General features: G+C 37.3%; 5 protein-coding genes and 1 long non-coding RNA gene across 7 annotated transcripts; 2 read left to right on the top strand and 4 right to left on the bottom strand.

Annotated features, from left to right (window-relative positions):
- Positions 1–4819: 4819 nt before the first annotated feature.
- On the top strand, positions 4820–5943 carry LOC104723584 (uncharacterized). Of its 2 annotated transcripts, none has more exons than XM_010441965.3 (2): positions 4820–5133; positions 5238–5943. In XM_010441965.3, exons 1-2 carry the CDS (start codon positions 5038–5040, stop codon positions 5694–5696), a joined length of 555 nt encoding a protein of 184 aa, XP_010440267.1. In that variant the 5' UTR covers positions 4820–5037; the 3' UTR covers positions 5697–5943. The 2 variants fall into 2 exon arrangements, with proteins under 2 accessions (XP_010440267.1, XP_087340532.1); XM_087484406.1 differs by having other exon boundaries at positions 4994–5133; positions 5228–5943.
- A 44-nt stretch (positions 5944–5987) lies between these two features.
- On the bottom strand, positions 5988–6896 carry LOC147948758 (uncharacterized). Its single transcript, XM_087468439.1, has one exon. It carries the CDS (start codon positions 6894–6896, stop codon positions 5988–5990), a length of 909 nt encoding a protein of 302 aa, XP_087324565.1.
- Positions 6897–7809: 913 nt separating this feature from the next.
- LOC104723578 (DNA (cytosine-5)-methyltransferase 1-like) lies at positions 7810–14380 on the bottom strand. Its single transcript, XM_087484358.1, has 12 exons — positions 13962–14380; positions 12271–13732; positions 10663–12181; positions 10397–10561; positions 10089–10284; positions 9893–10004; positions 9662–9809; positions 9392–9589; positions 8919–9197; positions 8649–8810; positions 8315–8533; positions 7810–8138 (listed from the first exon to the last, which is right to left on the bottom strand). The coding sequence occupies exons 2-12, from the start codon at positions 13719–13721 to the stop codon at positions 7989–7991; spliced, it is 4599 nt and encodes a 1532-aa protein (XP_087340484.1). The 5' UTR covers positions 13722–13732; positions 13962–14380; the 3' UTR covers positions 7810–7988.
- Positions 14381–15073: 693 nt separating this feature from the next.
- Positions 15074–15412, bottom strand: LOC147948757 (uncharacterized protein At4g02000-like). Its single transcript, XM_087468434.1, has one exon. The coding sequence runs from the start codon at positions 15410–15412 to the stop codon at positions 15074–15076; it is 339 nt and encodes a 112-aa protein (XP_087324560.1).
- Positions 15413–22485: 7073 nt separating this feature from the next.
- LOC104751561 (uncharacterized) lies at positions 22486–24414 on the bottom strand. The gene is made up of 5 exons (XR_015580009.1): positions 24101–24414; positions 23324–23408; positions 23128–23239; positions 22902–22980; positions 22486–22809 (listed from the first exon to the last, which is right to left on the bottom strand). It is a non-coding gene; the product is annotated as an uncharacterized LOC104751561 (long non-coding RNA).
- A 1375-nt stretch (positions 24415–25789) lies between these two features.
- Positions 25790–26613, top strand: LOC104751496 (agamous-like MADS-box protein AGL97). Its single transcript, XM_010473453.2, has one exon. It carries the CDS (start codon positions 25802–25804, stop codon positions 26552–26554), a length of 753 nt encoding a protein of 250 aa, XP_010471755.1. The 5' UTR covers positions 25790–25801; the 3' UTR covers positions 26555–26613.
- Positions 26614–26665: the final 52 nt, after the last annotated feature.

Below are 26665 nucleotides of genomic sequence, written 5' to 3'. Positions count from 1 at the left end.
AAGACTTATTTGTAACTTTCTTAAAGTTTTGTTGTTCCGTCACAAATCAATCGCAAAATAAATTTAGAAAACTTTGGAAACATTAGTATCTAACTCACCTAATGTTTGAGACCCCCAAAATGTACTCGCAAAATCGTCACAAATATTCACCTGTCATAGTTTGCGAGTACTTTGAGACGCAAAAAACTGACAGATGGGCAAAAATGTAATTTACACACATTTCATCTTCTTCTCTACAAACCCTCAGCGCCGCCTGTGCTTGCTGCGAGTTTCAATCTGAAATTTTGGTGTTTTTCTGTTTTGTTGGGCATTTTCTTATGTGTTTTCATCAAAATGGAACAAATCTATGGTCACCTATTTGCGACTTATTTGCGACTAACACCTATTTCTTGACGCAGTTACAAAGCGGTCGTAAATTAGCTACAAAACGACGATGACTTTGCGACCACAGCCTGAGTTCGGGACCATTTTGCGACTAACACCTGAGTTCGGGACGCCTTTGTAACGCCTTTGCGACACTCGTATTTTACTTGGACATTTATCTATTCATATTTTGACAATTGTCTATATTATAAGTCTTATAATGACTCCAACAACATTAGACTTGGAAAATATAAGCAGTGGCATACAAATATTATAGAATTTTAAACATTTGTAAGAATTTCTTAAAAATCTTAAACATTGCTTAATATATTAGGTAATGTTTAGTAATGCTTTGTAATGATCATAACTTAAATGCATTTCATGATTATTGTCATGTAAAGGATTAATCTTACTCTATTGTTGTAATTTCATTGATTTTAACAGATTAGATGGACTGTAGATCGATCAAAAGCTTTAAAATTCATTAGAAAGTTTTGTGACTCTTTAGATTGGTCACAATAAGGTAGCGTTTTTGCGTCTGTTTCTTGTAGCAGTTACAAAGTGGTCGTAAATCAGCTACAAAAAGACGACGACTTTGCGACCACCACCTGAGTTTGGGACCACTTTGCGACTAGCACCTGAGTTCGGGACGCCTTTGTAACGCCATTGCGACGCTCGTATTTTACTTGGACATTTATCTATTCATATTTTGACAATTGTCTATATTATAAGTCTTATAATGACTCCAACAACATTAGACTTGGAAAAAAAAGCAGTGACTTACAAATATTATAGAATTCTAAACATTTGTAAGAATTTCTTAAAAATCTTAAACATTGCTTAATATATTAGGTAATGTTTAGTAATGCTTTGTAACGATCATAACTTAAATGCATTTCATGATTATTGTCATGTAAAGGATTAATATTGCTCTATTGTTGTAATTTCATTGATTCTAACAGATTAGATTGACTGTAGATCGATCAAAAGCTTTAAAATTCATTAGAAAGTTTTGTGACTCTTTAGATTGGTCATAATAAGGTAGCATTTTTGCGTCTGTTTCTTGAAGCAGTTACAAAGTGGTCGTAAATCAGCTACAAAAAGACGACGACTTTGCGACCACCGCCTGAGTTCTGGACCACTTTGCGACTAACACTTGAGTTCGGGAGATTTGTAACGCCTTTGCGACGCTCGTATTTTACTTGGACATTTATCAATTCATAGTTTGACAATTGTCTATATGATAAGTCTTATAATGACTCCAACAACATTAGACATGGAAAAATAAGCAATGCTATAGTCAACTTATGGTTTTGTATCTTTTTTATAATTAATCAAACCATAACATGTAACATGATATGTAATGTTAAGTAATGAGTTTGCAATTTCATAACTTACAAGCATTGCATGTGTTTTTACTAATTTAACTTGCTAGACTTTTAATTATTGTAATATCATCCTTACATCACAATAGATAGGTGTTATTTCGATCATAAGTTAACAAATTCGTTACAACTCTTAGATGTTAGTCACAAATTTGTCTCTCTTTGCTACACTTTGCGACTTATTAGCGACCATTTCAAACTTCTTTGCGACTGTATTGCGACATAATTGCGACGGATTATTTTCAGATTAAAATTTTGGGTTTTCTTTTAGCGGCAAAACCTCCCTCCTAATATTTGATTATAATTAATATTTTTGTGACCCTTTTGTGACTACGTAAGATTTATAAAGTTAAAACAAAACCCATTCGACACTTAGTAAATATCGACATGACTTTTTAGATCTAGGGTTTTGCTCTCTTGCTCTCAACCTGAAACTCTCTCTTCAATCTCTAACCAAATCTCTCTATTTCGATCGATTTCTCTCATACTCTAAACCCAATCTCTCTGTATTCTCTTTGATTGCTTCTAATGGCTGGTAAATCGACCAAAGGACGAGGAGGGAAGTTTGTTGCTCCCGAGACAACACCATGGAATGAAGCAAATCTTCCGCAACACGACTAAGCACCTCCACCTCGTCAGCCACTGTTTGATGAGGATGAGTATATGGAAGAGGAACAGCCTGAGAGTGATGAAGATTCTAGTGATGGCGAATGGGAATGTCCACTGGAAGCTCGAGAACCACCGGTGCCGCTAGACTATGAAGCTTTGATTTACGGTTTGTTGCAGCTTCCTGGGCGAAATCATCTACCAGTCTTGAGTAAGGACCATATTGAAGGCGTTGAGACCATATGGTAAGGAATCTTGGCTTCTCGTTTGAGTAATTTCTGTTTGAGCTTTTGAATTTTGTGTTTGAGTTTATGATATTTGTGTTTAAGTTTGCATTTGGATAGAGTTATCTTTTGATTCTTTGACTGGTTAGAGTTAGCTTTTGATTCTCTCTAATATCGATTTGTGATTCTGATTCTAGCTTGGAACCTCAACTCATCGGAATCTCTATATTGATCAACAGAATGAGATCTTTCTAAAGGTAATTTATGTCTAACTCTTCTTAACATTGTCTCTGCCTATGACCTGTGACTGGTTGTCTTTATTTTACACCTAGAGGTTGATGCTACTTTCAGATTTTTTTTGGCTTTTTAATCATTTTCTATTCATGTTTTCAGTGTACTCAAACAGATGACAAGGGAAATCCTTTTGGGCTTGGACGACTTGCTGAAACCATGGCGAAAGGGAAAAGAAAAGAGAGTTGTGAAAGCTCTTCTTCCTCATCTATGTTGGAGTTGCATCAGAAACTTGAAGATGCTCATTGTAAGCTCGTGAAACAAAATGAAGAACACCAACAAGCCCTTTCTCGACTCTCAACCTTGGAGCACCTTTTCTCATTCATGAAGAAAAAAGATCCAGAATTAGCTGACTATATGGATGCTCACCAACCACCACCAGTGACTACACCTGCAAGTGCCGCAGGCACTGCACCTTCCACCGAAGAAGGCACTACACCAGCCACCGGAGAAGGCACTACACCAGCCTTCATACCTGCCAATGAACAAACCGTCAATGAAAACGGTTCAGTCATTCCCTCTACCTCTCAGAATTAATCTTCTTCCCTCTGAACTTGTTGTTTATGTTTATGTTCTCTTTTGGAATTATCTCTTTTGTTGGAACTTGAATTATCTCTTCTAGGACATGAATGTTGTTTGGAACATGAATGTTGTTAATGTTTTGGTTATGGATTGTGTTTTTTGGTCAATATGGTGTTTTAGGTTTCAAATTTGAATTGTCAGGATTTATAGCGTTTGATTCAGCTTTCTAAATTGGTAAAACAATAATAGTAGTGACTACCTGGTTACAAATAAGTCTCAAAACTGTGACTAATTTCAGACCAAAACAATTACACAAGCTAACAAAATCGTTGCCAATACGTTACAAATTTCTGACCACCCAATGTCTCTCACACATTAGTCGCAAAATTTTCACTCTTTTCTCACCGTTTCACGACTAATGACACGCTCATTTCTCTCCAAACCAGGAGTCTCTAATTCGTCTCAAATACACATGAATCACAAAAGCGTCACAAATACGTCGTCAAATTTACCACTATCTTGCGGCTAAATTGAGACGATCTTTGTCACTTGTTTGCGACCACCTTTTCGTCATGATTCCCCGACGCACAACTCGTCCTAACGTAGTCGTATATACGCGTTTCCAAATTCAGTCACGTTTTGGTCTGTAATTTACGACTAAAAGTTACAGTCTTAAAGGAGTCGCTTATTAAAGATCAAATTTAGTAGTCACAAAATCGTTGCACAATTACGACACTTTTACGATGCTTGTCATTTTGCGACGGGAAATTTGTGACTACTAGAGGTCGTCGCTCAAACGTCGTAGACAAGTGTTTTGCGACCCATTTGTGACGATTACCGGTGACACAAAACGCAGGTTTTCTTGTAGTGTGAGAGATCGAGATCCCGAGAGTTTATTGCTGACCGCACCTCTACTGGTCCTCCTCTCACCAGGTAGATTTCAATTTCGTTATCAGTTAGGGTTTGGAGATTTCGATCCTAATTCTTGGCTCATAGCAATCTCACAGTTTGTTTATTGATTCCATAGATGAGTAAAGAAACTCGAGTAGAGGTTTTTTGGTAACAGCAAACACTCAAAAATTTCAATCATCAAAGACCCACCAATTAGCGTTTGTAATCTAGATGAGAAAAGAAAATCGACTGTTTTTACGCAACAGTAAACCCTTAATTAAGAATAAAGCTTCGATCTTAGGCTGGAAGAGGCAAAGAGAATGACGTCACCAAAAGAAGGACAAATTGGACTTTAGACAAAATGAAAGTGCCTGTTTTCGTAAGGCCACTCGAAAGTGCCTAAATCCGAATACATATCTAAGACAAATGCTTTTTTTTTAATTAACTCAAAAAAAAATCTTCAAAATTACGACAGTGTTTTAATTTAGTTTGTATAAATAAGAAACAATTCCCATGTGATCGGTTACAGAATACAAATTCTAGTTTTATTTATTTATTTATTTATTACGAGTCTTTATTTTCTAAAATATGTAATGTAGTTTGGAAGTAGTATTTGGGATAGTATGTACTACTAACCGAAAAAGAAGGTAGAAAGAGACAAGAGAGTGAAGAAGCATTGAATCAACCAAAAACCACACTAAAACACCTTTTCTTCTCTTTGGGACACTACAAAAAAACCAGAACTCATTTCACCAATGTCTAACAAAAACAACAAATCTCCAATTTTCCCTATGATCCAGTCTCAACATTTCAGTGATTATGGCTTCGATCCCCAGATCCATTACTTTCAGGTTCTCTCTTCTTCTTCTTCTTCTTCCACTTTTTCTTCCTAGGGTTTCGATATAGAGCTAGCTAGCTATATAACTCTGTTTTTTTTTTTTGTATATATTGTAAGGTTTTGGAAGAAGCAAAGAAGCACAAGTCCTCCATTGACACGTTTCAGTTCAAGCTTCAGAAACCTATATCGAAAGACGATTTGATCCGGACCACTCTTCACAACAAGAACAAGAACAAGAAGCGTTGGTTATGGTGCAAGAACGCTTTGTTCTTCTTCAAGTGTCGGAAATGGCCAATCTCACGATGCTCCGGTGGAGACAACAATAATGAGTTTGACGATCGTACTAGCGACGACGACGTTCACATTGCTAGAGCTAGGAACTTTAGAGCCGGTTCGTTATCTGGTCCGGTTTACGTGACGGAGAGCTGGAGCGGTTCAAGCACACCGTACCGAACGATGACTACGACGTCGGCGGTTCATCAGTATCTGAGTCTACGGGAGCTTAATATGGAGCGGCAACAGAGGATCACTACCTCTTCCTCTTCTATGTCCGGTCCTATTTACTTGGTCACGTGATTATACATCAATTTGCAGAATTATCCTTTTATCAAATTTTTTATTGGATAAGAAAAAAGAGAATTATTAAGATTTGTTTTTTGGGAGGTGTGGTTATAGTTTATTTGCAAGAAAAAGCTTGGATTTGGTTTGCGGGCCTAATGGGCCCAATTGTTGTATAGGTTATGATGAGTCCATTGCCTAAGACTAAGAGTGTACGCAACTTTTTTTCGACGCAATATGATTGAAAAGTTCTCTTTTCTTTAAATGTTCTTTTTTTTTTTTTTTTTTACAACAACTTACAAGATTGGCTCAAACAAGCCAATATGAAGGGATATTATTTACAAAGGTAACTAGATGCGGATAAGTACGAACACGTCGCGCCAAATTGTCCGCCTTACCATTCTGCGAGCGAGGAACATAAAGAAGCTTGAAGGAAACGAACTCCTCCCTATCCGCCTGGATGTCCTCCAAATAAGGTGTAAAGGCTGGCCACTCGGAAGGCGAAGATACCATCTTCACTAAGTCAGAGCAGTCGGTTAGAAAGACTACAGATTGGTTATCCGCCCCGATCATACATCGCATAGCCCAAATAAGAGCTTCAACCTTAGTATGAAGAGGGGAGAGACTACGACGAAAGTTGGCTGCACCCATAGTGGGTGAGTCGCCCGAAGGCGATGTGCAAAACCATCCTTTTCCCGCATAACAATCTGTTGCTTTCCATGAACCATCAATAAAACAAGTATAACCTGAGAAGGTTCTAGGGACCACAAAATTCCCCTGCACACTAGGAATAGTCGCATTCATGTGATTCGGTTCTAAGACCATATCATCTGTCTGCGCCTGTTCCCATGTTTTGGCCTCGTCCTCCGCTAGCCGCAAGATAGCTAGGGGATTAGAATCCAAATTACTAAAAAGTTTATCATTTCTGGCCTTCCAAATATACCATAAAATCCAGGGGAAAATTTCCTGGTTAAGAACGTTCGGGAATCTCCAAAATAGATAATCCATGCTTGTGAAAATCGAATCCGATGGGAAAAAATCAGGGGCCGTCGGAAAATTCGACAAAGCCCAAACCTGGCGAGCTGGTGGACATTGAAAGAGGGTATGATTGATCGTTTCCTCCTCAGAACCGCAAACTCCACATGTGGAATCACAACTCAACCCACGTTTCCGTAGATTAGTTGTCACCGCCACACATCCCGATAACACCTGCCACATAAAATGTCGAAGTTTCGGTGGACACCGAATCTTCCACACAAAGGCCTGAAGAGACACGAAACTTGGACCAATCACCTCTGCTCCAGGACTAGCCCGAGAACTAGAACGAAGTGTGTGATACCCCGATTTAACCGAGTACTTACCAGACTTGGTAAAATGCTATCCCATTAGATCCGGTTTATCAAGTCTTTTTTACCCAATTGACAAAGCAAATTTATCTTAACATTTTTTAAGTAATTTTTTGTGTCATCCTCTCTTATCTTTGTATCAAAACAAGTCTTAACTAAATTCCTTACAATCCTTAGAACCAAACACAATCATTTCCTTATTTGATAATATTAATTTCCTAAAATCTATCTACATAATTTAAAGCAATATGTTATATTAAAATAGAATTCTCCTTTCACTTTTTTTTAATGTTATATTTAATTATTTGAATTGCTATTTAATACATAAAGTTGATAAATTTTAGATTTTTTTTTCAGCATATGATGTGATTTAAATTTTTATATACGGATATATATTTTAATTTTTTTTTAGGATTTTTGTAACCAAACAAGTATTTTCAGATATATATTATTTTACATTTCAGTTATTTTAATACATAATGAATATTTACAATTAAAAGTTAAAATAACACGCAATGAAATTATATTGTGCGAATGATTTGGATCAATATGAATATAAATTTAATTATCATTAATTTGGTGTTACACAGATAATTGATTATTTCATTATTTTGCTAACATTATCAATATTAGAATATTAGATATATTAAATCCTATAATTAACAGTCAAATACAATATAAATATTTGAGATTATTGATTTATAAAACAAACAAAAAAAATAAAAAAAAATGGACTACCACGAGGTAAATCCTAGTATACCTCATTGCTTGATTGACAAACATAATTGAGACACAATATAATAAGATTTCCAGTCCGAATATAGAATATACAAAAACTCTTCTTATTAGGCTTTTCTTAATCAAAAGTATCGTACCAGCACCAATAACTATATGAGTTTCATTCAAGAGAAGGATCATAATGACTACTATCATTAAAAAGGACATGCCAAATCTAAAATCTCATTTAGGGTTGTTGCTGAAGAGACTTCTTGAGATGTAGGGCTTCTTTGAGCTTACGACCAAGAGCAAACGCCAATGGTGGAGGGACTGCATTCCCAATCTGCCTATGCTTGTGTATTATGTTCCCTGAGAACTCATAGCTATCCGGAAACCCCTGCAGTTTTCATATACAACCGTGTCACCATATTGATAAAGCTAATAATACTAACTCTATTTCCCAAAAAAAAAAATAGCTCGAAAAATCATTCATATGGCAAGCGGTTTGAATTCTCTAAGAATGAATGTTATCTGATGTTAGAGGACCTACTAGGAACATAGAATTTTTCTTACCTGAGATCGGGCGCATTCACGGACTGTGAGGATTCTGTCCTGTTCAGGATGGAAGCACATTCCCACCTTGCCCATGGGCTGAGGATCGGTAATGGAAGTCGGAAAATTGCCTTGCCAGTCTAGTCTCCCAAAGAGTCCCTTCCACTGGTTGTGGCGCTTAGCTGTGTTTGGCAGACACCAGGGAATTATTTCTACCACCTGCCCAGTTGATAGCTTTACCTGTAATTGTAAAACAAAGCAATTAGGTTGATCTTTAGTTTTGAAAGGCAACTCTTTTAGTTTCCAGTGGTCCAACTGACAAAGCAATTGCCGTAGTAGGATGTATAGGACTGACCTTTTCATTTGGCAGGTCACGCCAATCAGCACCTGGCCTCTTTGGGATATACTTACATCGAATGAGGTTTATTTCATTCATCTCCTTGCATATATGATCAGTGAGAGCAATCATGCTCCCTCGTATCTCCTTTTGGAACCACGAGACTGCTTCAGCTTTATACTGCACGACACAAGAATTTCCCCAACAAAAAAAAATTCAAATGGGTTCACGTTGTTGTGTTTAACAGATATGTATGTATAGATACTTTCTCCTGATGTGTTGTCGTACCTCTTTGTTTGTCCTGGATTCTCCGTTTTCTACTGGTGGAAGATCACCAATTGTGTCTCTCACGGTGATTGGGCGGAAAGGTGCACCAAGTGCAGTACTACGAACAGCAGCATAATATAAGCCTTTGGATAGAGGGATTTTCAACTCCGGAACACCAAAGACATGCATTGGTTCAGGCCATTCTGGGAGAACTTCTTCGGGCGCAGCTGCCCAGATGAAAGCTCTTTTACGAGATTGGGATACTCCATATGCACCAGCCTCCAGGATACCAAATCTCACCTGGAAAACATATGTTAAGGAGGTTAAATTTAGTATCACTGTATGTAAGGAGGTTAAATTTAGTATCACTAGATTGGGATACTCCATATGTTAAGGAGGTTAAATTTAGTTTCACTGTATTTTGCAAACCATTGCCCACAAAGCATACTAACGCCTATTAAAGAACAATCAATTTTATAGCGTTAAGATTTTACCTGGTAACCCATTTCGAGAAGGGAAGCCAAAGTAAGCTGAAATGTCTGCCCTTTATTGAATGAAACAAAGGTCCTCACGTTTTCCAGAAGAAAATACCTTGGCCGGAGATAATCAGCAAATGACAAGAATGCTAATATCATTTCACATTGAACTTTACTCCAGGAGCTTTGGTTGAATCTGTTCATCCCAGAAAAGCCCTGCCAAATTGCACAAGTTAAGAGCTTTTCACTTATTCAACAAAAATTTTACCCAAGTATTGAAATATCTACCTGACACGGAGGTCCTCCGTTGATGAAGTCCACTTGACCAGGCGTTGGCAGATTACTCTTCTGATCCTCATCAAGTTTAGCTGCGAGTTCATTTGCCTCCTTAGTAGAGACACAATCCTCTTGATCTCCACCTTTCTCCATTATAGCCCTGCGAGTAATCTCAACAAACTGATCAAAATACAAGAAATAGCCACGCAAACAGAGTAAGCATTTAACTAGTTGGTTATTTACCTAAGAATCACATTGCAGTTGTCAACAAAAACTGTTGACTCAGGATGGTTTTGTCTAAAAGCCTGCCCAGCTGGCTCTTCATACTCAATTGCCCACTTTGTATCAGATACACCTTGTACATATAGCATGAATATTAATTAATACAACTTATTCAAGCATTTTGGAAGATTAAGAGTTGACTAGAGATAATACATACCAGCCTTTTCCAGTCCTTGAGACAGGCCACCACAACCAGCAAATATATCTAGTGTAGCCAGACGCATCTCTTTAGGTGGCTCATCAGGCTTGACAACCCCAGACTCAGTTTCAGTCTCTACTCCCTTTCCCTTTTTTTTTTTTAGAAGTGTGTCGTCCCTAATAGTAGAGAACTTCAGCTTCATATTGGCGGGCAACTGTTACAAAACAATTAAGAGAAACAGTTCAACATTGTATCGGAACAATAATCATAACAAATTAATTACAGACACAATCTATTGGCAGAAACTAAAGTGAATAGATATATACCTGCTTGAGAGAACCTTTGGAGGAATCAAAGAAAAGTTCGCAGAAGAAAATATGATCTGATATTGGATATTCACGGCGTAAGGGCATGTCATTTTTCTTTCTTACTTCACATTTTCCCTCTATATTTCCTGGATGGAGAACGTATGTTTCCTGGCTGTAGTACAACTTAAGAAATTGCAAAAAGAAAGAGAAAAAGATTGTAAGATAAAGTTGAGAAGAAACCTTCCCCAATTAAAACATTACCAGATATAAGAAATAGTTCTTACTTCTTGGATGTCTGAAGCATAGGCCTTCTCTGCAGAAACATCCTCAGGCCTATAAAACCTTCTAACTTTCACATCAAAGGAATCCAAATCAGCCTTTCTAGATTCCTTTGGGACGATTTCCAACAATTGGCAAACAACATATGCTCTTAACCCAATGTTCCGCCCAGACTTATAAACAGTTCTGCTATCCTCCTTCAATCCATCTATTGAGTCAGGGTTGACATAGACGAAATCCTCAGTAGAATACTCAATCCCATTGGAGAAAAAGCCTGTCTTTGAAACATTTAGTTTATTTGCAGACCTCTCCTCTTCATCCTCCCTTATCTTACATGAATTGCAGAACCCAGAACTGCGACCAATATCACTTAGTGGAAGACTAAAGAATCCCCCTCTCTCAGGTGAGTACAAGCTTTTGCAGTAGTATTCTGTTGGCAAATCTTTTGCTTTTCTTTCTAATGCTCTTTCCCGGTCGAGCTTATCTGCAGCGATGTTCTCTTTCCTATACTGATGCCCCCATGGCCTTGATCGAATCTCAAAGCCGACTATTCCTTTTATGTCCTTAAGCTGTACATTCGTGCATTCATTGGTCAGAAATAGTTCCCTCTCGTTGGATGCATTCCCCAGAACCGTCTTAGATCCTCTTTGTAAGAACCTACCATGTAACATTTTGCAGTGATCTGTACTTTCGAACATGTACTCCACAAAATAGATGGCCGGGAGTTCATCTGAATCATCAACTTCCAAGGTGACAGCACCACCTACAGCCACTGATTCCCCTCCAATAAGGGCTTGTCGATAAAGAGGCTCACCAGCAGATGTTTTTCCTAGACTCTCGCCATCCCATCGTATTTCCCTTTTTCCAGAACTGGCTCGAATTTTCTTAGGAGCATGAGGCTTTTGAACTTCAGCAGGTTCTGCTACAGTCTCCTCCGTGACATCTTCATTTTCACCTTCCTCTTCAATCTCTTCCTCCCCATTTTCGTCCTCGTCTTCCACCTCTTCCTCCTCATTTGCTGCACCAATCGCCTCCTCTGGAGAGTAATTAGAGTAAAACTCTCCCCAAATTCTGTTGACCAGGCGTGTCGTTGTTGCTTGCATAGATTTCCTCTTGGATACCACAGGTGCCATGCCTGCCCTTGGATTCAGATTCTCTTTCTTCTGCAAAATTTTCTTCGTCTTGATGATCCATTTTGAGTGGTGCCTATCCTCCAATTTATTTGCAAGACCAACAACAAATGCACATCTTTTTAAATCATTGTTGGGATATTTTGCAAAAAGCTGTATGATAATTTGTCCATGGACAATCAAATATCTCTCAACAGCCACGACATCAGAAGAAATGTAAGCTTTATCATTCATCGGAAACCCAGACAGTCTCTTTATGACATCTGCTAATGAAAGCTTTGCAAACCTACTTTCATGGCCGAGCAATGTAATAATGTGTATCCCAACCGTTGCTGTTTTCAGAACAGGTTTATACCAAAGGGCATACTGCTTTGACGGCTTTCCAAGACGATACCTGCATATAAGTTATAGATCAGCAACAGAAGAAAAGAGAAAAAACAACGCAGAAACATGGAGCACAAAATACTAGTATAGTAAGATTACCAGGCCATATCTGTTCGTATAGAAATGGAGATATATCCGTCCGCCCCAAACTCAATAATCCATCCCTTTATTTGACTGAGAAATATGCTCATCCCATCAGGATCGTGTGACTGGGAATCACTGTCAGGATGTTCTGGAGAAAACCACAGTCCCATATCTTCAGTCACCACGCCTGAACCAAAAATGGTGACATCAATATCATCACATTGTTCCATGGGAAGAAGCTCAAGAGATATCATCCGTAAATCAGAGTCGTAAAGAGCCCAGTTGTGAAGCATCCTGCGAGGCAGGTCATCAGCGTCAAGCTCATACCAAGCATCATAAAGCAGAAGCTCATCTGTTTCTTCTTTGGTGCTCTTATAGTAGGACGGGAGAGGATAATCACTGGCAATCTCATCTTCATTGATCTTAATGTAGAACATATTTGAAGCAGAAGCTGAGCTGGTGTTTTTTCTGGGCCGCCGCTGCATAGATTTCCTATACTCTTCATCTTGTAACAGTTTAGCATATCTTCTGTCCTCATCAGCACCATCAACCAGTTGCTTCGATGTCAAGCCATTGGTCTCCGAAACTCCATCAATCCTCACAACCCCATTAGATGGTTTTCCTTGCATCTGCAAAGCCTTGTCGACTATACTACTCTTATCTCTGAGAGCTACAAGAACAGGAATCTCAGCATAGCTTGTTTCATGTTTATTGGCTGTCTCATCCAAACCAGCGAGTTGGTTATATATAAAATCTCCCTGAGATATAACAAAGTCTTGGATTGCCGCACCACCAGAAAAGTACTTGCTCCCAATCATTGACCTAGCAACCGCAGCAAGCAAAGCATCAAGACTCGTATCAGGATCCCCACCCGAAGACTTAGACAACTTCTTATACACAGCCACAGAAGCACGCGCTTTCTCAAAGAAATAATCATAAACCTTCTTGTATCCAGCAGCAGGTTTACGACAATCGTAATCCGCCAACTCCGTTGAGATCCAAATCACAGGGGAACCATCTTCATAACCAGAAATACTCCAATGCTCAACCCTTCCAAAAGATGGACACCTCACACCCTTCTCTTTCTCCTTGTCAGAACACACATCTGAAGGTAAGATAGCTCCAGAAACGAATATGTCATTAATCTCCAACATCTCCACAGGCTGTGAGACGCCATCTGAATCAAACAAAACGAAATCATTCAGCCTCCTGGTTGGACGAGGCTCAATGTCACCACCCTCCAGAGTCGTTAACATTAACGCGACAATCTCCTCGTCCACAGTCTGCTGTCTCTTTACTTCAACAGTAGCAGATTTCGCATCGAGTCGGACAGATTTCTCCTTGAAATTCGTACACGCTGCAGCACGCCTCGGCCTCCTCGTCCTCGAGACTTCCTCTGGCTCGCTAATCTCTGGAAGTGCTCTCTTCTTTCCCTTCTTCATAGCCTTAACCCCATTCTCCACCATTTTCAAAAACCCTAATTTCATTACCAAATTCACCCACAAAAACATCAGTATAACGCAATTGAACTATAATTCACACACGAGAATCCGTAATCAAAGCGTTTACTACACCGCATTGCTCAAACTACGGCGGAAAAAAAAAAAAAAAACCCAGCTAAAAAGTTTCTGAATCTAGGGTTTTAACAATCACTGTAGCTCGAAAAATCAACACAAATTTCAGAAAAATCGACATGATAAACTTACGTTAAGAAGCGAAATCAGCGGGAGAAACGCGAAAATCAGCCGGCCGGAGAGACGCGAAACCCTAGTCGGTTAGAGAGAGAGAGGTTGAAGAAAGCACTGGTTTGATTTTTGAGAGGAAAGAGTGAGAGAGAGTGTAATATAAAATTTAAAAGAAAGGGAGACAGAGAGGCGAAATCGAAACGATATAAACGGCGCTAAAACCAAAATTTTTAAAATGAAACAAAATCAGAAAAAGGCGCCTGAATGAATATATTCTTCACATTTTAGGGTTGCTATAAAAATGATTATTAGACCATCTCCAATGGTTTTCCTTATTTTTTCCTCTATAATAGAATAACTCTATAATAGAGGTGAGTTTTACTCCAATGGTCCTCTATTCTCACCTCTAAAATAGAGATTCCTCTATTTATAGAGGAACCTTTGTAAAAAAAAATAGGGTTCCTCTATAAATAGAGGAAAAAATAGCAATCTCTATTTTAGAGGTGAGAATAGAGGACCATTGGAGTAAAACTCACCTCTAAAATAGAGAAATTCTATTATAGAGGCAAAAATAGAAGACTATTGGAGATGCCTTTAGCTTTTGGGGAATTTTCCAAATTAAATTCTAAATTTACAGATTTGTGTCTATCTAAATATGAAATTGCACGCGTTTCTATTTTTCCGTCTGTCAAAGTCAAAGTATTGAAATTGGGATGATAGGAATTTGATATTTTGGTTAAGATTTTTTATTTGACTACAAAGTAGAAGGGATGTCCTTTTTTTTTTTCCTCATAAGTTTTTCCATTTTATATATAACAAAGTGTTGCAAGTGTTACAACAGTGGAAACTTCCACTTACAGAGCTCTACTATCTTTCTAACCTTTCATCCATGGATTAGATCAAACAGATTCAACTAATCCATTTTTCTAAACTACAAAAGTACATGTCATTCCAAACTTCTAAGTCTGCTTTAAAGATTAAACTAAGAGATCACACCCTATTGATCATCTTGGATATGCACTTACCAAAAAGATTTCAGACCATATCCACTTATTCACTACCTTAGCTGCATTCATTGAACCTAAGCAGCATTACCAAAAAATTGTTGACACAATCAGTAGAGTGTCAAAGCTTTAACGTTTCTTTGGAGGTTTCAGAATCCCTCCCTCACTAAGCTCATGAACCTTCTGCTTTTGCTTCCTTCGTTCTTCCTCATTCTTAACAACTTCTGAGATTTTGCGCTTTAAATCCTCTTCCATTTCAAAATTCTTACCAGCTTCACCTTCATCATGTCTTCTGGAACATTCTCCAACCTCAAACTTTCTTACCTCTCTGGAAGATACCTCATACTCACTTGTTGGAGTTATATTAGATCCTATTGATGTTTGATTGCGTCTCCCAGGCTTCTGAGGAATTGGTACAGCAAAATTCAGAAACTTTTTGAAAATAAGGACTTGCATCTGCAATCTCATCTGGGTTCAGAGGTGGCGTATCAACTCTTGGAGGTGGAAGGATAGGTACCGGATGAGAACCATCAGAATTCTGAGCTTGCAAATTCCTGTGTGACCTATGTAGCTCATCATGCAACACAATTCTTTCTCTCCCATCGTTTAAATGATCTGCAGTACCAGTGTTTGTGACAGGTCGAGGTTGGAGAAAGGGGCAATAGTTCCTGATGTGACAACCCGTCCCGCGAAACCCACTAGCCCACTGCTAGCTGCCCCAACGGACCGTCCGTTGACCCCACTAGCCCACAGCTAGCTTGCCCCCATAGGCCCGAAGCTGGCCCTGCAGGGCATCGATCCTAACCCCTCACTGGGCAAATGGAACTATTCATCCAAATCCACAGTAGGTTATTGGTGCACCGGGCTTTCCTCGAACCCTGGTCCCCACCCTTTAACAACCTTCCCACAGGACAAGCTGTCACCAATTGAGCAGATCAATTGGTGACAGCTTGTCCTGTGGGAAGGTTGTTAAAGGGTGGGGACCAGGGTTCGAGGAAAGCCTGGCGCACCAATAACCTACTGTGGATTTGGATGAATAGTTCCATTTGCCCAGTGAGGGATTATGATCGATGCCCTGCAGGGCCAGCTTGGGGTCCGTTGGGGCGGCTAGCGGTGGGCTAGTGGGGTCCACGGACAGTCCGTTAGGGCAGCTAGCAGTGGGTTAGTGGGTTTCACGGGACGGGTTTTATTTTATATTTTATTCCAAGTTGCATAATATTTAATGGGTGATGTTTTATCTTTCTACCATAAAATAATTATAAATTAGTTTAAAAATAAAAAGTTTAACTTTTTTTTAATGTGTGTGAAAGTATTGAAACATGTAATGGGTAACTTATTAATTAACTACTTCATTGGGCCACAAAGAATCTAGTAACTTTAAATATATTAAAGAATCTTGTAACTTTAAATATATTAACTTTTCAAACCAAAACAAAAGTTTGCATGAATATATTAAATTTTAAAATATGATCCAATACCAAGCTAACCACGTAATAGAAAAACAAGGAACTACTAAACAATCAAACCAACGAATTCTATAATCACCGATGCCGTCTAATTAGTACAAAAGTTTACAATACTTATTTGCATGATATTGGATCAGTAGAGAAAGGAGACGGCGACATGGAAAACGGCTTGTCGAAGTGTTTTCTCTTCTTTCTTAAAATTCAGATCGGTTAGAGTTTTAGGGGAGACTCTGTTTTACTCTGTCTAATTGTGCAAATATTATATAACTTATTTCTCCTGTTTCAAACCTATAATTATTTTTATCCATTTTATAAGGTTTGTTGTCTTGGCGAGATTGATGTGTTTTTTTTTATATAGCTTGGCTATAGTTTTGTTTATAGCTTGGCTACACCACCGAAAAAAAAAACCACCAAAAAACTATAGCCAAACTATTAAAAAAAAAACACATTAATCTCTCCAAGATAACAAACCTTATAAAATGGATAAAAATAATTATAGGTTTGAAACAGGAGAAATAAGCTATATAATATTTGCACAATTAGACAGAGACAAACACCTCTTCGCTTTTTCGTTCAACATGTTCATCATTGTCTTCGAAGCCGTCTCTCAGCTGTCGTTATTATTGAGATTGTTGTTGTTGATATATTTTTGATACAAATCCATCTCAATACCACTAAATTGATACTAACAAAATATATTTTTGAGTTGTTCATTTCCATCTGTTTGCCATCAAGCATGTTAACAGGTGAAATCTTCTTGAGCTTTTGCTTTCGTGATTGATATTGATACTTTTTTAGGGTTTTAGCATGGTGAATTGATGGTATTGTTGTTGCTTTTTGTTAATCCTCTGCTAATTTAAGAATCGCTAGTCTCGACATATATAACATGTGGCTGGATGATTTTTTCAAGTTCAGCCTGTTACAGTATAAATGATTGTTCTTGGTGTGTTTTGAGTTTGTTATAGTATCTAAGGTTGTCTTGTATTCTAAAATGTATCTTCCTTGATATGATTTATGATGAATGGTAATGTAACTTTGTTGTGAATTTTTGTATACAGTCAGTGAAGGACACCGACGGAAATCCAGGTAGCGACCGTAACCAATTAAACAGTTAGTTAACTCTCTCATGTAAAATTATTTCAGAAATCTCATGTGTTTGTTCTTTCCAAGATTTAATCTAATTCACCAAGTGGTTTGGTTCACTATTTATCTTGGTCTGCAATCTTTGGATGCAGTGTTCCAAAGGTGCAGCTTTTATAGAATAGTGATTGAGAAGATGGTTCAAACAACACTAGACATATGGAGGCAATACAAATCCTAATAGTTAAAGCTTCTTCCTTTATTCCATTCTTTTCTCTGTTTCTTGACGAGGTTCAATAAGAAAGAAAGAAAATAATCTGAATAAGGAAGATAAGAACCAGACATAACCTTGGCTATGATATTTGTCTGGGTTAAAGTTTCCAATGTGAAACCTTTAATATCCTCATTACAAGAAATAGAGACGAAAGCATCTAATACTCTACTCTAAGAATCAATTTATGAATCGATGAACTAAACTAACACATCGAGATTCTTATATACAGTCTAACAATCAATCAATCAATGAACTAAACCAACAGATGCAGATTCTTCAACAATCAATCGATGAACTCCAAATTTTAAACCAAACAACAAGATAAAAGAGACTAACCTTTGAATGAGTCTTAGACGTCTTGGAAAGCGGAGAGCCCGAAGATGAAGAGAAGAAATTTAGAGAATCCAGGTTGATAGATTGTGAATTGCAGAATTTATATAGGAAAAAAAAATCTCCAGCATATATAGGTAATAAAGAAGAACTTATCAACACAGGATTCTTAACAATCTCAATTTCTATTCTTAATGGGGGGGATACGTAGATATATACATAGGTTTGGATATATATGGGTACTAATTGGGTATCGGGTATTACCCGATCCGAACCGATACCCAAAAATATATACATTCAAGATCCAACTAATATATTGTACTAGATAAGGATCTGTCCGATGTGCGGGTTTAAAGTTTTGTAACTAAAATAAAATTTAATAAAATATATTAAAATATATTAAAATTTATTCTACATTATTTATAAAATTTATTTTTCCTATAATACACTGATTTATATCCATATACAAATATTTTATGTATGTTATCTTCAAAAGAGTATTTTTTACACCTAGGTATATTGTATGTTACAAATTTATTATTTATCACCACCTAAAAAATGTCTATATGAACAAATTAAGCCAACTATTATATGTCTCTTCACTTTCACTTTTTTATAGTTTCTTTAATCACTAAAATTGTTGGCTCAAAAAATATTTTAAATAATAAATAAAGTACATCACAATAGTATATGACTAACCATAGAGAGAACCTCCCTCCTCCCTTATGGAGAAAACCTTGCATCCAACCTCTCCCACCTTTCTCTCTTGGGGAGATAACCTTGCGTCCAACCTCCTCCACCATAGAGAGAATTTTGGCTCTGCCGTCCTCCTGTGTGGAAAGAACATGTTCACGTCTTTTAGTTATCTCAAAGTGGCTTGCTCCAGCCACCAATGAAACTAAAAACCATTTTCCGTCACAAAATTTTTTGATAGTAACTAATGTTAAATTTCCCAATGTATTCATGGAAGTTTCTTTGACACACCATGATGTAGCCTCTGTCTTCAAGTTCCTATGGATCTATAACCAACGATTTATGTTTTTCCAATCTATCTATGTTTGATGTAGGCTTGTGTTTGATTAGCCTATTTTATCTAACCATTAGGTTGATGACCTTCTCCTCTTTATCTTCTTTTGAGTTGAACGAATGGTAACAATTATGTTTGCAAAAAAAAAAGGTCTATGACCAACCAATCAAGATTGAAAAATTAGAAGAAAATTAATTTGACATAATTAATAAAATAATAGAAATTATAAGCACGGTAATATATGAATCTCAAATAATTCAAAGAAATATAAATTAAATAAAACAATTTAAATCTATTACACGAAATTTTAAAATACGGTATTAGAAAAAGAAGATGCATATATTAATCTTATATTATTTTTTTTGGGTCAACATATTAATCTTACCTATTCCAAGCTGAAAAAAAAGAAAATATGTTTTGGTTTAAAAAAATAAGGAAACTTTGTCTTCCCATTAAAAAAAGGTTTGACCAATAGGACAAAGTTGAAAGCAATATTTTTGAATAAATTATTTTGTAAGATGAATAATATGAGATGGTCTATGTTTATATAGAAGTGAGTATTTACATTTTTAAAAATTAATAATTTACTGTATATTTTCTTTAATCCATTTTCTATTTTTTGAGAAAATTTCTTCCAATGAACTCATTATTTTAAAAAAAATTATCGCTTCTCACTTTCTTGTAAGACATATTATCGTTCGACAATAAGAATACTTTCTATTTAGTTGATCTAGTGCTATATAATTTATGTTGTTATCTTGCATTCGTGTATTCATCTTTTTTTTTATGCTACTTGTCCAGCAAATTAATAGAAATAATAATTATACCATGAGAAATTTGTTAAACTCAAAAACCTTAGTTATTATGCATAAAAAACTTTGTTAACACTTCAAAGTTAAAGATTGTGTAGTATGCATTATGAAATTGAGAAACGAAACAAAATTCAAAGAAACGACGACGAAAACACATGGTAATATCTAGGAATCTTTTCATATAGTTTCTTCGATTAAACAACAAACAAATTGCCTTCGAGTCTTTTTCAAGAACAATGATGTGTCAAACAAAAAGTTAATAAAAAAACAAAGAATAAAATTTTACCAAGAAAAACAAAGGTAGTCGAAATTATTTTGTTTGATGAAAAATATGTCATCATTTCTTTGCTTATATAGAGGGGTGTATTTACAATCCTTTTCCTTTTAGGATTAACAAAGTTTTTTTAATATAATAAGATTACAATTATCAACAAAAAATTTTTAATATAATAAGATTACAATTATCTTATACATCGTTTTATCAAACTTGAAAACTGAGATTTCTATAGTTAAAATTGACATGTATCAAGATGTGATGTGTTACTAACTTTGATATGTGATTTCTGATCGTTAAAATTGACACGTGTCAAGACCTGATGAATTACTAACTTGGATATTTAATCGTTAAAACTGACACATCTCACGATCTGGTGAGTTTTTAACTTTGATTTCTGATCGTTAAAACTAGCATGTGTCACGATCTAGTGAGTTACTAACTTTGAGAACCAAACTTTATATAATAAGATTTTAAAATATGATCCAATACCAAGCTAACCACGTAATATAAAAACAATAAACTACTACTAAACAATCAAACCAACGAATTCTATAATCACCGATGCCGTCTAATTAGTACAAAATTTTATAATACTTATTTGCATGATATTGGATCAGTAGAGAAAGGAGACGGCAACATGGAAAACGGCTTGTCGAAGTGTTTTCTCTTCTTTCTTAAAATTCAGATCGGTTAGAGTTTTAGGGGAGACTCTGTTTTTTTTTTTTCTTTTTTTTTCTTTTTCGGGAGACTCTGTTTTACTCAATATTTAAGATACTTTTTTATATTCTTTGATGTTAAAAATAAGATTGTAAATGGAACGGATGAATATTGATTAATTTACTTAGGTTGTATTAAGCTCTCACTTTCACTCATATAAAAACAAACAGATAGCAATCGAAACCCCAAACAAAAACAAAAACACCTTAAGGTCATTTGGTCAAACTCGTTATCAACTTGAAAGACCGATAAAATTAATAGGGAAAGCAAAGAAATCTAACTTGAAGTTAAGTATTTAAACAGACGCGTTTTAGTTGGAACAAGAGGCTTGCCGTGAGTATCGGTCCCAGCAACAGCGCTCGACCACTCAACTCATACCCGCTCACTTCTCATTAAATAGATATGATCAGTACGTATGTTTCCTCAACTCTACAATCACAAAGCAAATCAAGGAAGCTAACGAGAGAATCAAAATGGCTAGTAGTGGAAGTGATCATCAGCGTGTGGTGGTCGTAGGAGTAGATGATTCATCACATAGCTACCATGCACTCGAGACGGCTCTCGATCTCTTCTTCATACCTTTCAAGGCCAACCCACAATTCAAACTTGTCGTTGTTCACGCCCGACCAACAGCGACCTCCTTCATCGGGGCTGCTGGTCCCGGAACGGTAGATATAATACCAATGGTGGAACAAGATTTGAACAAGACTGCGGAATTAGTTAAGAAGAAGTCCGCCGAAGTATGCTCGGCTAAATCTGTTGAGATGGCGTCTTCGGAGGTGATTGAAGGAGATCCGAGGAATATAATGTTGGAAGCCGTGGAGAGACATCATGCATGTGTTCTTGTCCTTGGTAGCCATGGTTATGGAGCTGTCAAGAGGGTGTTTTTGGGGAGCGTAAGTGACTATTTAGCTCATCACGCACATTGCTCCGTGATGATCGTCAAGAAGCCTAAGGCTAAATCTACTTCTACTGAACAACACTAATGAGAGGAATAAAACGTCATTTTTTTTGTGATATATATGTACTACCATTCTGTTTTCTTAAGTACGTAAGACCCTATATACAGTTCCATCAAAACTTTTTATACTCTTCATTCCCCAACTCTTAATGTATATCAATTTATTGTATCCATGACTCTATATGTATATTAATTGGTTTTTCTTTGTCTTATTCTCCTTGCTTTCTTCTGTATCGAGGCTATTGCATGAAAATTTTAAAACCAAGTTCTTGAAACATATATACATTGATTTTGTTATTATCCACTGGCCACTGCATAAGTTGTAACTTGCAAAGAGCTTGATCATCTGATAGAAAACCTTGTCGATCTTGACATTAAATGTGCTATAATAACCAAATAATCATGTTGCCAAGGACTTGTAATCAATGGCTTCCGCAACTTTTGTTTTTCTTTTCTCAGTTTACCTAACCTCTAGCAGTTTTTGAGTCTCGTTAGCATAACCGAGTTTGTAGAAGACAACACCAGTGTTTTATGCGAAAGACCATTTATTCATATCCCTTATTAGAGCTAACACCTTTTGACACAAGGGATCCCTTCTAGAAAATTCTCGAGCCCTTAGCCTTCCGTATATAAAGAGGTCAGACAAAGAAACAATGCCATGACTTGAGGGAAAAAGAAAAATTAAACTGAGGATTGTAGGGCTTTTTACCCCAAAGGACATAAGGAAAACTCATACAAAATAAAATTTGACTATACAACTCAAAATCATGAACATTGAATAGAACTACAGAAGGTAGCACCACCCAAAACTTATGCTATGTTTGAGTTCAGATCAAGTCAATTTGACCAGATTCGAATGCTCCTTTTACAATCTTGTAGAGATCACCGCGCTCCATCTCCACAGTCTCGGGGATCTCTCCTCTGCCAAAGTAAGTAAAGGCAAAAACCCACACATAGATTACAGAGAGGTTGTGTGTATAAATGTGTATGGGGGAAAAAGAGAATTCTCTCACTCTAGTTCATAGAGACTACTGAGGGAGACAAAGTTGTTGCTTCGACAAACAACAAAGGTGTTCAAAAGCGGGAGCGGCACTGTCAGTTCAAAAATTATAGTAGTGTTCAGTAACAGACAGAGAACTCTAGCTACTGTGTGAAAGGAATGTCCAACTATATAATGACAAACCAACTAAGAATATGGTTAAAAGTGAAAAGGTTAACTGTTTAAGGAAGGTAAGGTACCCATATCGTCCACTTCACTAATAAGGGATTGGTTGAGAACCGACTGATAATTCTCAGGCAACTTAAGCAGTAAAGTCTCTTCGAAATGCGTTGCTAAATCATCAGAGCACACCTGTCGATGTAAATATATATATGACTCATGACAATGCCCAGCAATTAACGTAAATATGTAAGAATAAAGTAAGAATAAGCAAACCTTGTAGCGAAAACCTTCTGTTGCTCAGGAAGCCGTCTTTCAGCTTCTTCTGACTTGAGGTTGTGGAACAAAAACTTTTGTCTATCTGCAACAGTCAAATGAAAACCAACCATTGGAGGAGATACATAAAAGGCAAGAAAATTGTCTTTACAGCAAACATATTTGAACAACAGCTAACAGCAACTGAAGTGTATATTAACTAACTAACTGTCAAGCAAACATTCCATTCCAAAAATCACTAACTAACCTCTGCCTAGGAGGAAATGATAAAAAAAAAAAAAAAAAAAAGCAGTAAATCCGTTGCAAATATAGATATCTTACAGTCAAAATCACCTGGTACTATCAAGCAAAAGAGAAGTGTATATTAACTAACTGTCAAGAAAACATTCCATTCCAAAAATCACTAACCAACCTCTTCAATTCCTAGAAGGAAATGATCAAAAGCAAAGTCTAAGCAATAAATGGGTTGCAAATATAGATCTCTTAATCAAAGTCTATAACGCAACATTCCTGTACTACACAATTGACACTTAACCTGAGACTCGTGGAAATAGAAGATATAGGGTGGCAACGCAACACCTTAGAGAGAAGCCTAACCCTGAGATAAGATCTGAGTAGAAACTGGGTTCTGTCCAAATCCATCTGATAATTAAAAGAGACACCACCAAAGGGGTCTTTACCATTTTCCACATAAATCCTCAATTGTTTCTTCTTGTAGTTTGATATTACAAACAATTTCAAAACCCCAACACAAACAAAACAGTTAGAGATATTTACCACTACTATACTAATTCGATCTGTTCTTTGGCTCTTTGAACAAGAGCTCCTTCGTACTGAAGAATCTCCGGCGCCGCCTTCTCGTTACGCCACGTTGACATCATTGTTTCCGAATTCGACGCCATTAGAATCTCACGCGCCGCCTTCTCGTTACGCCACGCCCTCTTCCCCTCCCTCTCTCTCTCTCACTCACTCTCCGCCTTAAAGATTCCGATCAGATCAATTTGGTCGAGTGGGAGGGAAATAGAAGAATGGAATACACACGAGACTGATCAGAGAGCCCTCTTCCAAATTTAATTGATTTTTTTTGCTTTGCTTTTTTATCGAACGTGAAGAAGGCAAAACTTTAAGACTTAAAGACACGTGTCAGATAGATAGGGTTGCAGTTTTTTAGAGAAATTTACATGATACTAATAAATAGGATTAGGAAATCATATCATATATATATATATATACGAGAGAGAGAGAGTGGCAAATTTTTGGTTTTAGGAAATCATTATTACGAAACAACCAAAAAAAAACTCTCTCTCTCTCTCTCTCACTAAAAAGTAAAAACAACACTCTCATCTCTCTCTCTCTGATCGATCGTAAGAAACCTAAAAAAAAAAAAAAAGAAAGAATGGTGAAGAAAGGGGGAATGAAGAGAAAGATCGAGATAAAGCCGATCAAGACAAAGACTTCCCTCGCGCTCCTACTTACAACAAACGCCGTGAAGGTCTCTTTAGCAAAGCCGCTCAGCTTTGTCTCCTCTCCGGTGCACAAGTCGCCGTCTTAGCGACTCCTTCTTCTTCCGAATCCAACGTCTCCTTCTACTCCTTCGGCCACTCCTCCGTCGATGGCGTTGTCTCTGCTTTCCTCTCTGGACAACCTCCTGTTCCCGATGATGACAAAGCCATGAGGGAGGACGTTGCTATCTGCTTGACTCGTCAGAACCTAGGGTTAGGGTTTTGGTGGAATGACGTCACATCGGAGGATCCGCGAGTGATTAGTGACGCAATTGATTCCATGTGTACGTTGTTGGGTAATCTCAAGAAATTGCGTGCGCATGAATCTTCTTTCGTTAATAATAATAATAATCAAGCTGCTTTCGTTAACGATGATCACGAGGACCTGAAGAAGAAAAACAGTTAGGGATTTAGAGATTTTTACCACTAATTCGATCTGCTTTTTGGCTTTTGTTGTGATTTTAGCACCGGCGCCGCCTTCTCGTTACGCCACGCCCTCTTCAATAGCTCAACGTCCAATGTCGCCATCATTGTTTCGTAGTCCGCCGATTTATCCCCCCGTTTCCGAACTCGACGCCATTAATTAGAATCTCAGGCGCCACGCCCTCTCGCTAGAATGATTCCGATCAGATAAATTTGGCGCCAAAATCAAGATCGAGGAATAAAGGGATTTAGGGTTCATATCGAGCCTTTAGCAACAAATGTGTGGGCCTTTAAGCCCATTCGATTTTATTTGAGCCGACGCAGAAATGGTTTAATTCGGTTTAGTAAATTAATTATGTCCGTTATCGGTTTTGATGTGAGGGTTTAGGTTTAGGTTATTTCCTTTTCCTTTTATTACAAATTAGGAAATCATATATAAAGGATCTTGGCAAATCACAACAAAGGAAAACTCTCTCTCACTAATTGTAATAAGAAACAAAAAAAAAAAACACTCTAATCTCTCTCTCTGATCGTAAGAAACAAAGTAAAAAGAATGGTGAAGAAAGGGGGAATGAAGACGAAGATTGAGATTAAGAAGATCACGAAGAAGACCTCGCTAGGACCTATCTGTGTCAAACGTCGTAACGGACTCTTCAGTAAAGCTTCTCAGCTTTGTCTTCTCTCCGGCGCACAAATCGCTATCTTAGCGACTCCTCCTTCATCTGAATCACACGTATCATTCTACTCCTTCGGTCACTCCTCCGTCGATGGCGTTGTCTCTGCTTTTCTCTCCGGACAACGTCCTGTTCCCGTTCCTAATCCCGAGGATGACCAAGCGATGAGGGAGGACGTTGGTATCTGTTTGACTCGTAAGGATCTAGGGTTAGGGTTTTGGTGGAACAACGAGAGGCTTGTCAGATCGGAGGATCCGCGAGAGATTAGTGACGCAATTGATTCCATGTGGACGTTGTTGGGTAATCTCAAGGATCTGCGTGCGGATCAAGCTTCTTTCGTTAATAATAATAATCAAGCTTTCGTAGTTAATGATGATCACGAGGACCTGAAGAACAACGAGAAGAGCGGTTTTACCACTGAAGAACAAGATCAGATCCCACCGCTTTGTGAAAGCTTCTGCGTTACGGACAACAACAACAACAACAACTCTTTTACTAAAGTAAACTTGGATTTCGATCAAGAGCTGGATATTGATCAACTCATTGATTTCGATACTGATTTTGAAAGCTCCCTTGATAATTGGTACACTCATCAGGAGAACCTCGATCAGTGTTTTCCTTATATCAGCTAAATTGAATCCAACTCAAACTTTGAGCTTCAGTTTTGTTTATGTAATACTGTATCACGTTTGTGTTTTGTTTTGTTTCTATGTTTTGTGTTGTATTTGTGGTTTATTTCAAAA

Source organism: Camelina sativa, chromosome 2, assembly GCF_030686135.1.
Source record: "Camelina sativa cultivar CO46 ecotype springtype chromosome 2, ASM3068613v1".
Taxonomy (NCBI): Eukaryota; Viridiplantae; Streptophyta; class Magnoliopsida; order Brassicales; family Brassicaceae; genus Camelina; species Camelina sativa.
This window is presented reverse-complemented; position numbering and strand designations above follow the sequence as displayed.

Excerpts from the sequence above, each read along its gene's own strand:
- LOC147948757 (XM_087468434.1), bottom strand. The coding sequence starts at position 15,412 with ATGAGATTGCAGATGCAAGTCCTTATTTTCAAAAAGTTTCTGAATTTT.
- LOC104723584 (XM_010441965.3), top strand. The coding sequence starts at position 5,038 with ATGTCTAACAAAAACAACAAATCTCCAATTTTCCCTATGATCCAGTCT. Across the intron at positions 5,134-5,237 it reads CCCAGATCCATTACTTTCAG|GTTTTGGAAGAAGCAAAGAA; the intron begins GTTCTCTCTTCT and ends ATATATTGTAAG.
- LOC147948758 (XM_087468439.1), bottom strand. The coding sequence starts at position 6,896 with ATGTGGCAGGTGTTATCGGGATGTGTGGCGGTGACAACTAATCTACGG.
- LOC104751496 (XM_010473453.2), top strand. The coding sequence starts at position 25,802 with ATGGTGAAGAAAGGGGGAATGAAGACGAAGATTGAGATTAAGAAGATC.
- LOC104723578 (XM_087484358.1), bottom strand. The coding sequence starts at position 13,721 with ATGGTGGAGAATGGGGTTAAGGCTATGAAGAAGGGAAAGAAGAGAGCA. Across the intron at positions 12,182-12,270 it reads ATACGAACAGATATGGCCTG|GTATCGTCTTGGAAAGCCGT; the intron begins GTAATCTTACTA and ends ACTTATATGCAG. Across the intron at positions 9,198-9,391 it reads TTCTCGAAATGGGTTACCAG|GTGAGATTTGGTATCCTGGA; the intron begins GTAAAATCTTAA and ends TATGTTTTCCAG.